Source organism: Neltuma alba, unplaced genomic scaffold, assembly GCF_004799145.2.
Source record: "Neltuma alba isolate B1F8T4 unplaced genomic scaffold, ASM479914v2 tig00011086_pilon, whole genome shotgun sequence".
Classification (NCBI taxonomy): Eukaryota; Viridiplantae; Streptophyta; class Magnoliopsida; order Fabales; family Fabaceae; genus Neltuma; species Neltuma alba.
In genome coordinates, this window is record NW_021635827.1 from 100354 (window position 1) to 111924 (window position 11571).

The following is an 11571-nucleotide window of genomic DNA, read 5'->3' on the forward strand; positions in this document are numbered from 1 at the left end:
TAAATTCCTATGAGTTGCTTATCAGAAGTTGTCATACACCTTACTAAACATCCTTGGTGAATGACAAGTTTAGTAAGGCAAATAACAACTTCTGATAAGCAATTCATAAAAATTTAATTTTCTCTTTTCAAATGACAGAATTTTCAGATTTCTTTAGCAGATGACAAGTTTTGATAAGTAATTTATGACAAGTTTAGTAAGGCAACTGGCAAGTTTAGTAAGATGAATGTCAACTTCTGATAAGAAATTCATAAAAATTTAAGATTGTGTTAAAATGATTTTTCAAACAGAGCAAAGTTAAATGCAATTATCATATTACTCCAAACTCTATTACAATTTATGTGGTGAATGAGCTTGAAAACCAACCCATACTGTGCAGAGTTTTCCATTTTTAAATTTTTGCTTCTTGAGCATTAAGGTCTACCCATCTCCCTAGTAGCTGCAGACTTGAAGGTTCTCATCCTTTTTCTCTGTCTTCATATTTATAATGGCCAATCTTAAGGGTTTCAAAGCTAGATTAGAAAAATTATCTAGCTCCTTTATCTGTTTGATCAAAGCCTCCAAAGAAAGCATCTTTCTCGAACAAATTAATTGGTTCCTTGCTGACCAAATCAATAACTCATGAAACCATTCATGCACAATGCCACAACAGCGGCAATTAAATGAAATAAGACACAAAGTAGTCAAGCATCACCCTCAAGAGATGAATCCGTTGGGCTTAACTTAGCATTAGCATCATGGAGCTTCTTGCTTATATTCAACCTGGGAACTTGGAAGGACTAAAAATTGAAAACTGGCAATTGCGGAAGAAAAGAATGAAAGAGGAGAGGATGAGATAGAATAAATAAGGGCATTTTTGTATTTTCCCCAACATTTCGTAATTGTAATTTGAGACCGGGTCCCTCTTGTTAATTTGACTTATTCAGGTGACCTCTTTGCAATTTTGATAATTCAGGGGTCTTTATTTATCATTTTCCTAAAAAAAATTATGAATAGAACTGTATTTTTATTTTCCACGTGTCACTCATATCAATGGTGACAATGTATGTAAACCTTCTTCTCTATTAACATTATAAACTTGTCATAAACTACTACTATGGTAGAAAAGAAAAATTGTTACAACAAACTACTATAGTAGAAAGAAATTTGCATAAATTTAGAAACGGACATTCAAACCTATGGATCAAAGCCCAAACAAAACTTTTGCATGCAACCAAATAATTCCTTTAAATCTATTGGGCCTCCGAGCCTCCAGCCTAGGTAACAAAAGATATCATACATAAGCCCAAACACTTGTTTTTCAACAACATAAACCTAAGTATCATAAAACACTAGAAATGGCCTTCGGTCACCCAAAATAAGGAGATAAAACTTCCTCCAGTTTACAATAAGACCAATCAATCAAAATATTTCTGAAAGTCCCTATGTGTGGCAATATACAACCATCCATACACATACACAGACTAGAGGCATTACGGCTAACCAAGCTCAAGTCTCCGCATCCCTCCTTGGAGGTGCACGCCTAGAACCTTCACCTGAAAATATTATAAACCATGGGGTGAGACAAAGTCTCGGTAACCAACTTCCAATTCAGGGTACAAACTAAATAGGTGCTCGTGAGGTGTCACATGGGACAATTAACAAATAATATTGTAAGTGATAGCCACAACGATCATGCATGTGCAATGATGCAATCCCATCAACTATATCCCTCACTATGGGGGATTTTTCAAGAGCCGAACCCGGCCTATCCCTCACTATAGGTGACATAAGAAGCCATGAAAGCCTATCCCTCACTATCAGGGACGTCAGGAGCCAACTATCATGCATTAATGGAGGCCTTACCACGTGATAGTATCAACCAAGTCTCTCACCATTTCCCAACACATGAATCATGCTCAAATATTTACCAATGAATAAGTTTGCATTTCATGAGTAACTTCAACAAATGACATATCTTCCAAAACTACCAATACCTTAATATCATGCAAAACCTCACAAGACAATTTCTCTTTCCATATATAAAATACATTTAGAACACCGTTTATTACTCAGAGCACGAAAACATAAAACCACTCATAATACCATAATAGCATGTACAAAGGATTGAAAAGTGGTTACCTCTCATTTGAGCAAGGAATAACAAAACACCACGATGTCCCGTGCACCAACAAATACTCACAACAAGTCTACATAAGCACACAAACGCACAATCACCACGTATTAGTTAACAAACTAACAAAATGGTCAACACAACACTTGGGGACTCAAAATTTCTAACCTCAACCAAAACTCTACCCAACTCACAAGGGCCAAACCAGCATAGCAACACTCTAAAAACCATAAGAGACTATTATCATTTTAATTCCCCTTCTAAAATATCAATTGAATTCAGAAACTCAAAGTCCCACTCTAGGAATTCATCATCTAAACACCCAATTAGAACAATTGAAGTCTTAACAACATTCTAAACTGATTAAACATCCAATTCAACCCTCCTTAACATAACCCAATTCACAAAACTCAATTTCAACCACTATATTATCATCCTCAATCAATAACCCCTATTTTCACAAACCCCAAATTCCCAAAACTTCAAAATCTCCAAATCTAAGAATACTACACCGATTAAATACTTAGACTAACCCATAACAATCATTTAAACTCAAAATAATAGGTCAAAAACCTTAATTCCATCAGAAATTAGAAAGCCCTACGGTTCCACTACAAAATCCTCAAAAATCCCATGAGAAAGAGTAGATTAGAGGTTATATTCACTTCCTTGAGGTAATAGACCCTTAGAAACACCTTTCCCAAGCCAAAAATACGAAGCCCTAGCGGAGCTCCAACTCCCACATTCAGAAAATATGATTTTCACACATCAGACCCTGCCTTTGTATTTAAAGACGCGACCTTTTCGTCTCGACAAACTCAAGCCTTTGTCGCGACTAACTAACGCTGGTCAGAAAACCAACCTCGTCACAGCCAACTTACACTTCGTCACGGTGAGAGATTTTTTCGAGAGGAACTCTCGCTCACTTGAGCATCTTTTGTCACGGCGCCCACTAACTTTGCCGCAACGAAACCCTATTCCTGAAAGGAAACTCTCCCAATACTCTGTGATTCGCCGTGGTGCTCCTCCAACTCACTTTGATCCTAAACCAGACACCAAGATTCAAGTTTAAACACCAATTATCCTCAAAATCAACCAAAAAGGACTGCCAAAACTCAAAATAAAACTCAGGACGTTACAATGTACGTAATTTATGACCCTCCCAAATGTATAGCTATCTGCAAATTTGTAGTGGGTATTAGTCTTATTTTTATTATTATTTTTTGAGAAAAATATAATAAGGTTTTACCTAAGAGGATTAAATACAAAAAAAGAACCTTTTAAAATTATTAAATTAATCTAAAACCCTAAAAAGCTTCATTGCAAGAGATTTCATTTATTTAATTTTTAAATTTTTTAACATATGAAATAATAACTAAAAAAATTAGTCATTAACAACTTAAAGTACAGTGATTAACAACTATCGCGACAAGTAATGACAACTCATGCCAATTATTTTTTGTTTGTGCAAATCAAAGAGAATGATGACTTTAGATTGTACCAAGTCTGAAATCGAGCGAATTTATTTTTTGTTCTATAATCTCCCACTATATATACACGAATAAACACCCAATATTTAAAAGTTTTTTCGTTTTTATATGTTCCGGAAGTTTTATTTCGTAACATTTTTTTATCTTGAACTGTTATCCACAATTAATTTTGAATGCCAAAAACGCTGATCAAACCGTATAATTTAATAGTTAAATTTAACAGTGAATAATGAGCATAATATTTTTGCTATGAAAATAAACTTTTAAAACATGTAAGAGCTAAAAAAAAATTCTGGATATTGAGTGCTCTGCTGTTTTGTAAATATTTTTGGGATATAGCATCTTATCCTTAATAGTTTTATCAAATATTATATCTGAAATCTAATAATGAATATAGGATTTTAAAAAGAAGATGAGGAGAAGGGATTTCCGAGAGGATCCTTTTCCGAAGCTTCATCCCATCATCCCTTGTCCTCCTTCCCTGGTCCTCATTTAAAGATTTTTTATTTTTTTTTGGGTTTTGACCAGCCTCATTTAAAGATTTACATTTGTAGAAGACTAGAAGGCGCAATAATTCATTAAATCCTGATCAAAGCAAGCTCTGAAAAGACTGTTACGGGCATTCATGTGATCATCACTATTGGGGGTGACTTTAAATTCTATTGCGCGATCATATACAATGTTCAATTGCTTTTCGTTTGTTTAAAAACACGTACACTTCGTCCCAAGTGGCAACGTTCAATGATTCCTGACATTCTTTAAACAGTAGCATTGTCTTGTGATACATATTTGGATTTCGGTGTAATTAAGTGCGAGATAAAGGTCACTTTCTTATCTCCTCTACCTTTTTATATAATACAAATTCTAATTTTTTATGATATTTTAAAATGGTTTCTAAAATATACTCTACTTTTTATTTATTTAAATTTTCTCGACTTTTTTAAAATGTCACATCAGGAATCACAATTAGCATAGCTTCCTAGGGCCACCATCAGAACATTAAAAAACGAGATCTCAATTCACCACCACCTAAAAGGCTCGGAAAACGTAAAGGCGCCCTTTTCGGACCTCTAAATTATTAATTATGCCTTCAAGCACCTATATCAATCAGAGTCATTCATCATTTCCTCTACCTGTCTCAGCAATTGTCTCTCCAAGTACTTTGACTCGGTTGTTTAGATATCATGTTCTAATTTATGCTCATTCGATTACCATAAAAAATTGTTTTTCTATCTCACTTTTTTGGTGTTTTCTGTTCTTTCCTCTTTGTTCTTCAGTTTTCGTCCTTCTTTTTTCTGTTTCGTTTTGCTCGTCTCTCCCTTCTTGTTCATCGTCGGTATGTCCTCCACAAACAAAAAGTGCAAAACAAAAGTAAAAATGAGGGACAGAATCAGTGGTTTGCCAGACTCGCCGCTTCTTCATATTCTCTCTTTTCTTCCCACTAAAGAAGCAGTTGCCACAAGTCTCTTGTCCAAGAGGTGGAGATCACTATGGCATTCCCTTCCCGCTCTTGACTTTAACCGTAGAAAATTTAAGAGTCTTCCATTTTTCCATCAATTCGTAGGCAAAGTGCTGAAATTGGTAGATTTGAAATCTGTCAAAAAGTTTGTTCTTCGGTGTGATCATTATAAACCCCGTGAGTATTTTAGACCTCGGATGATTAGCAAGTGGATTAATGCTGTGGTTAGTAATAAAGTGGAACACTTGGAGCTACGTTTGGACTCGCAGAAGGGTTTCTATGAGTTGCCCTCTATTGTTTTCACTGCGAATTACATTAAGGTTTTGAAATGTAGGGGAGTAACTAGTGGTTTTTGGTTGAGCAATGGAGTAACCCTGGGCACTCTTTCTCATGTTAATTTGCCTTCGCTTGAAGTATTGTATTTGGAGAATGTTAAATTTCCAGATTTTAGAAGCTTGGGTATGGTTCTTTCTGCATGTGCTTTGCTTAAAGAATTGGTACTAAAAATTTCGGATGTGGGCGATTGCCCTACACTTGACATTGGAGGGCTTAACCATCTGGTCAGTGCAGAAGTTCCACAAACTCTGCTTCCATTGAAGGTCATTTCTAATGTTACATTTCTACGCTTATTTCAACCTCAGGTATGAATCTCGCATGATAAGTAAATTTCTCTCCTCTTTCCCTTAAGATTTCAATTCCTAATTTTCAGTCTGTTTTAGGATTCAGAGCAGGTTAAATGGCCGTTTAATGAAGATATCCCAATGTTTCACAATTTAATCCACCTGGAATGTCATGCTGAAGAGTGGACTAGGATGGTGAACTGCCTTGAAAACTTCCCTAAACTAGAAAAGCTTGTAATTTACGAGGTTTGAAGATTTAGACTTCAATTTTTTTCAAGTGCAATGCCTCGATTTGTTTGTTTTTAACTTGAATTTCTGTATTGTGCCAGCTTTGTTCTACGTCCCCTCCTCAACCAATACTTGATGTGCCTTCATGTGTTTCATTACATCTGAAAGAATTCACTCTTCTTAACTTCGAAGGTTCTGAAAGTGCGTTAGAAATGGTAGAATTTATAATAAAGCATGCTGGAGTTTTGAGGACTGTCTCCATTTGTCATAGTTCAAGGGAGTATAAGCTCCCGAGGTTCGAAAAATTAGCAGAAAATCTGAAATCAGGCTCTGGGAAGCATGAACAACCACTTGTATTTATGATTTCTTGATACTTTCGATTTTTTTTTTTGGGCCAGATTGATACTTTTGATTTGATTCACTAGCCCTCAAACTTTTTGTTACGGGATTGGTGAGAATCTTAATCTGTAAGGAGGTTGCTTGGCGTTATAGGCGCGTGAATATGCGTTTTAGCAGGGAAAATCTCAAAAGTGAAATGGGGATGAAGTCTTTAAGATCTTCCCTTTTTTGGGGCCTTTCTCTAAGATCTTTCTTTGAACTTCTATCATTAAATATATAACTAATTTGTGGGAATTTTATTCTCAACTACTCTCTCCTATCAAAATATAAAATAAATTTTATCCATTTATATTTATTAAAAAATTAGTTGAAATCAGTTTAAAATAGTAAATAAGGATAATTAATCTTTTGGTTCTTATAGTTTTAACTCATTTATAATTTAACTCTTATGCATTTGGTGCTACTCAATTTTTATAGTTTTAACTTGATCGTAATTTAATTCTTAAAATTTGACTCATTATAACTCGTTTCTTATACTTTTAACCATTTTATAATTTAGCTCTTGTGTTTTGAATAAAATAAGATTATAAAATGGGTAAAAATATAAAAACTGAGTTACAGCGAGTCCAAGTCAAACTTTAAAGATTGAGTTACAATTAAATCAAAACTATAAAGATTGAATTGTAAATGTGTTAAAATTATAAGGAGCAAGATATTTATTTTTCCTAATAAATATGTATGGCATATATTTTCTTTCTCAAATTTGCCCGTATTAACTAAGAAAATAAGTAAAAGGTGTAATAAATGAATTAATAAAATTACAGTTAATATGTTAGGGATAAAATTAAAATAACTTGTTAAATATTTAAATAAATGAATGTTATCTTATAAAAAAATAAATTCTTCTAAAAAAGTTTATTTTATATTTTGAATGGGAGGGAGTAGCCTGCAGAAAGAACAGTCCGATTTTTCTTGGACGTTCATGATTTATTTGGCGGGAAAAAAATCTGTTCTGGATATATTCTCAAATGGTTTCACACTTATATTTTAAAAAAGAAAGAAAGAAAGGTGTCGCTTTTATAATTGTAGTTTATTGTGGCAAAATTATAGGCGTAATTAGATCCGAATAAACAAAAAACTTATAGGGGTAATTAATTTCTTAAAAATACTTCTAGCAAAAAATGCATTTTCTTATGACAATATTTAAGGGGAGAAATGGAATGGAAAACCAAATTTCAATCCCTTAATTTAGGTCTATATATTGAAAAATAAACAAATTAAGGAAGTACCAAGATATACATTGGTAAAAAATAGTCAGGAAGCGGAAGATCTCTGGTTTGAAAGATTTGGACCTTCACAAATCACAGCTATTAGCTCTTTTAGTTTTACCACAAAACCATCAAATTTCTAACATATCTGTTGAGTAATGTCCGCACCAACAAAGGAGTATGTTGACTTCAAAATGGCATTCGTTATCCTTAAAAATTCATAGAAATATCTTATATACTCTATTAAAATATTAAACTTTTCAAAATATGTCTTATATTTAAAATAAAAGTAGTGATCAGTTAATTTCACAATATGAAGATGGAAAAAAAAGGCTTAACATAACTAAAAATGAGAATTAAATTAAAGTTAAACAAGAGATATCAGATGGATACAATATAAAAGTTGCAATATCAACTCGGGGGATGTTTGCTGCAAATTTTGTTCTTCTATCACAAGACACTCTCAAAAAAAAAAAAAACCATACAATTTAAGAAAAATAATTAAAATTAATTTCATTTCAAAAACAGCGTTGTTATTATTAGCACACATTTATTGGAACAATATTTCATTTTTTTTTAATCATTACTTTTCTATGCAAACATTAATTGACATCATATCAGTCTTTTTTTTATGATAAGATTAAAATTTTACTTCTCATTTTTTACGTGCAATTTTATTTTTATTCTTTTAGGGACGTAATTTTATTCCTGATTAAATGGCACCTAAATATCAAAAGGAAAATTAATAAAAAAAGACAGAGATAAAATTACATAAGTAAAAAACAATCAAGAATAGAATTGAGCATCAGCAGTAGTCACAATTACTACTTACTAGGACTGAGTACTCTATAAGTCATAATATAACTATGACCCCGCATGTGTGTTGTTATCTACTAATTGGTGGTACTAGTACGATAAAAATTAGCACACTTTTTTTTTCGGTGAATATCATACAAATTACTCCTCTCGTATTTATAACCAACGTATTTAACACATAGTAAGAAAAATCTTAAATTTTATTAATTCTTATCTAAAATTTAATAAATTTTTAAATTTATTCTTATTTAATATATATTATACTTTATGTAAATAAAATCAACACAATAATAAATGAAGGATAAAATTGTACATTTATATAAAAAATTTTTCTCAGTACTCTATAAATAGAACAAAAAAATATCTTATATCTCTACCCTGTAAATAGAACATGAGAAGTATAAATTAGTATTGAATAATTTTCATCGAAACTTCGTTGATTTTGAACTACTCGTTTTCCAGTCATCAATAGAGACTAGAAAAACGTGAGGAATATATCTACTTTCAAACTCGCATGTCTTCAGGCAACTGTAGAGCCATTGGCCATTCTTTTCCTTCCTCAATATTCTTCTTCTTCTTCATCAGTTTTTTCTTTATAACATAAAATTGCCATGCCCGTTGTGATGTTCAAACTTCAAACATAATCTTCATTTCAAACTCAGTTCATTCAAAGAAACAGTTGCCACAAATGACAAAAAAAGGATCTCTAAAGGCCTGAGCTGCCAGTGTCCATAAACAAATGCGCATAACAGAAGAAATGTGGGACAGGATCAGCGGTTTGCCAGAATCTTTGCTTCTCCATATTCTCTCTTTTCTTCCGCTAAAGATGCAGTTGCCACAAGCCTCTAATCCAAGACATGGAGACCACTGTGGCTTTCAAAAATTTTGAAAGTTTACATTCTTCCATCAATTCGTAGACAAAATGATCGAATTAGTAGATTTGAAATCTGTTAAAAAGTTCGTACTTCGGTGTGAATACTTTAAATCTTGTGAGTATTTTAGACCGCAGACGTTTAGCGAGTGGATGAATGCTGTGATTAGTAATAAAGTTGAACATTTGGAGCTCCACTTGTACCGGAGGAAGAATGACTATGAGTTACCCTCTAGTGTTTTCACTGCTCATAACATTAATGTTTTAAAGTTGAGGGGAGAACTAACAGTGGCTGGCACTCTTTCTCATGTTAATTTGCCTCTGCTTGAAGTATTGCATTTGAAATATGTTAAATTTTCAAATGTTAGAAGCTTGGAAATGCTTCTTTCTGCATGTGATTTGCTTAAACACTTGGTATTACAATCTTTGGAAGTAAACTTTCACTCTCTGCTTGCATTGGAGCACTTAACCATTTGGTCACTGAGAAGTTCCGCAATTTCTACTTCCATTGAAAGCATTGTCTAATGTTAAATTTCTATGCTTACATAAGGTATGGTTTCTGATGATATTAGTAAATGTATGCTATTGTTTTTCATTTGCACATTTTCTTTTTGGTGATATTCATTCACAGCTTCAATATAGCTCAATCTTTAGCTTTGTTTGGCCTTCCTCTTGCAGCATAATTTACCACTCATCAGCCCTGAGGTTCCTACATTTTATAATCTAACCTACTTGGAATTCGAAGAATATTCTCATGACTGGGAAACAACATTGAAATATCTTCAAAGCTGTCCCAAGCTTGAAATTCTTGTGATTCATATGGTCTGTTGATTTTCAACATTTCTTTTGTGTTCATTACCATCTCGTTAGTTAATCCTAACTTTATTACATACGTTTGGATGGCTTTGTTGTAGGGGAAGCTTTGAACCGACAGGTGATGTTCCTCAGTTTCATCGAAGTTAAAGAAATTTCATCTTGGCAACTACCTAGCCAATAGGCAATAATAACGAATTCAAGCTTGCAAGATATAGTATGAAGAATGCAAGGGTCTTCAGAATCATCTCAATTAGCAGGTCTTCTTTGTCAAGAGTAACTTGGAAGAACAAGAACCTCAAAAAAAATATCACTGTGCCCATAAGTTCAGTGGATTGCAGGCCTTTGTTGAAGTGAATTGCCGAAATTTAGTCTCATTCCTTTTTGGAATTTATCCCTTCTATCTACTTTGGGAAAATTTGAAGTCTTTACTATTTGATTAACATATACTCTTCTACCTCTATTTATAAAGCACTTCTAGCATGTTTCACACAGACCAAGAAAAACCTTAAATTTAATTAACTTTCATTTAAAATTTAATAAATTTCCAACTTAAGAGTATAATTCTTCTAGAGTACTATAATTGATAGAGCTTATTTCGATTATTGTACTTTCTCAAAGAGAATATTGTTTCACAATGTTTTTATCATCATCATCATTATAAAAAATGAATTGAAGATCCATGTATTGATCTATTCCACTTTTTTCTTCAATAAAAAAGTCACAAATATGAGTTGAAGATCCTTAATGTCAATCTAACAATAATAAGCCTTTATGAAGTAAAGTATTGGGACTAACGAATCAACCAGACATGTTATTTGCCATGAGATCATACATACCATTTTATAGTTTTCTTAAACGTCTTAGTCTCCCTCTTGAATGTTTATTTTATTCTTTTTTAAAATCTAGACTTGATTGATACGTAAAATTAATAATCTAATAATTGAAAAATAATTATACTAGACCAAAAAAGGTAATAACGTCAGTATAATGAACATCCTCGAAAAATCATGTTAAGCAGGTCAATATGACAGTTTCTGTAGATATACTCTGCCTATCTTATCTCAATAATTATAATAATATGACAAAATTTTATTTTTTTCTTGAATTTTATTCATATCTGTTAAATTAATTTCAGTTTGTTGTTTTTGAATTTGCCCATAAGATTTTGATGAAAGATTAATTGGTGGTTGTCGATCTCATGACAATTACCTATTCAAAAATATTTTTGTTATTATATTCAAAATCTATAAAAAGAATAAACAATTACTTAACTAAAATGGTCTAAGGATTTTACTCAAAAAAACTATATACTCCTTTCACTTATCATATACTCCCTCCGTCTCTTTTTATAAGTAATATTGAACTAAACTACATAAATAAAAAAATTAGTTAAAAACAATAAATGTGTAAAAATTAATTTTTTTTTTTGTAAAATACCCTTATTTATGGGGAATGGAGTATAAGAAAGAGAATAAAAAAAAATACTTAGATCAAATTACTTATATTCATTGTGTCAAGTTCTCCAATCACACATAACTATGTATTTTATTC

The 11571-nt window shown here is 32.3% G+C and overlaps 1 protein-coding gene across 1 annotated transcript; it reads left to right on the forward strand.

Moving 5' to 3' along the window:
• The first annotated feature begins 4941 nt into the window (after positions 1–4941).
• Positions 4942–6281, forward strand: LOC114761152 (F-box/LRR-repeat protein 13-like). Its single transcript, XM_028950479.1, has 3 exons — positions 4942–5703; positions 5782–5928; positions 6012–6281. The coding sequence occupies exons 1-3, from the start codon at positions 4942–4944 to the stop codon at positions 6279–6281; spliced, it is 1179 nt and encodes a 392-aa protein (XP_028806312.1).
• The last annotated feature ends 5290 nt before the right edge of the window (positions 6282–11571 follow it).

What these genes read in the sequence shown, in the direction of transcription:
- LOC114761152 (XM_028950479.1), top strand. Translation starts at nt 4,942, where the DNA reads ATGTCCTCCACAAACAAAAAGTGCAAAACAAAAGTAAAAATGAGGGAC. An exon ending in TACGCTTATTTCAACCTCAG is followed by an intron (nt 5,704 to 5,781) that starts GTATGAATCTCG and finishes AGTCTGTTTTAG; the next exon opens with GATTCAGAGCAGGTTAAATG. An exon ending in AAAAGCTTGTAATTTACGAG is followed by an intron (nt 5,929 to 6,011) that starts GTTTGAAGATTT and finishes GTATTGTGCCAG; the next exon opens with CTTTGTTCTACGTCCCCTCC.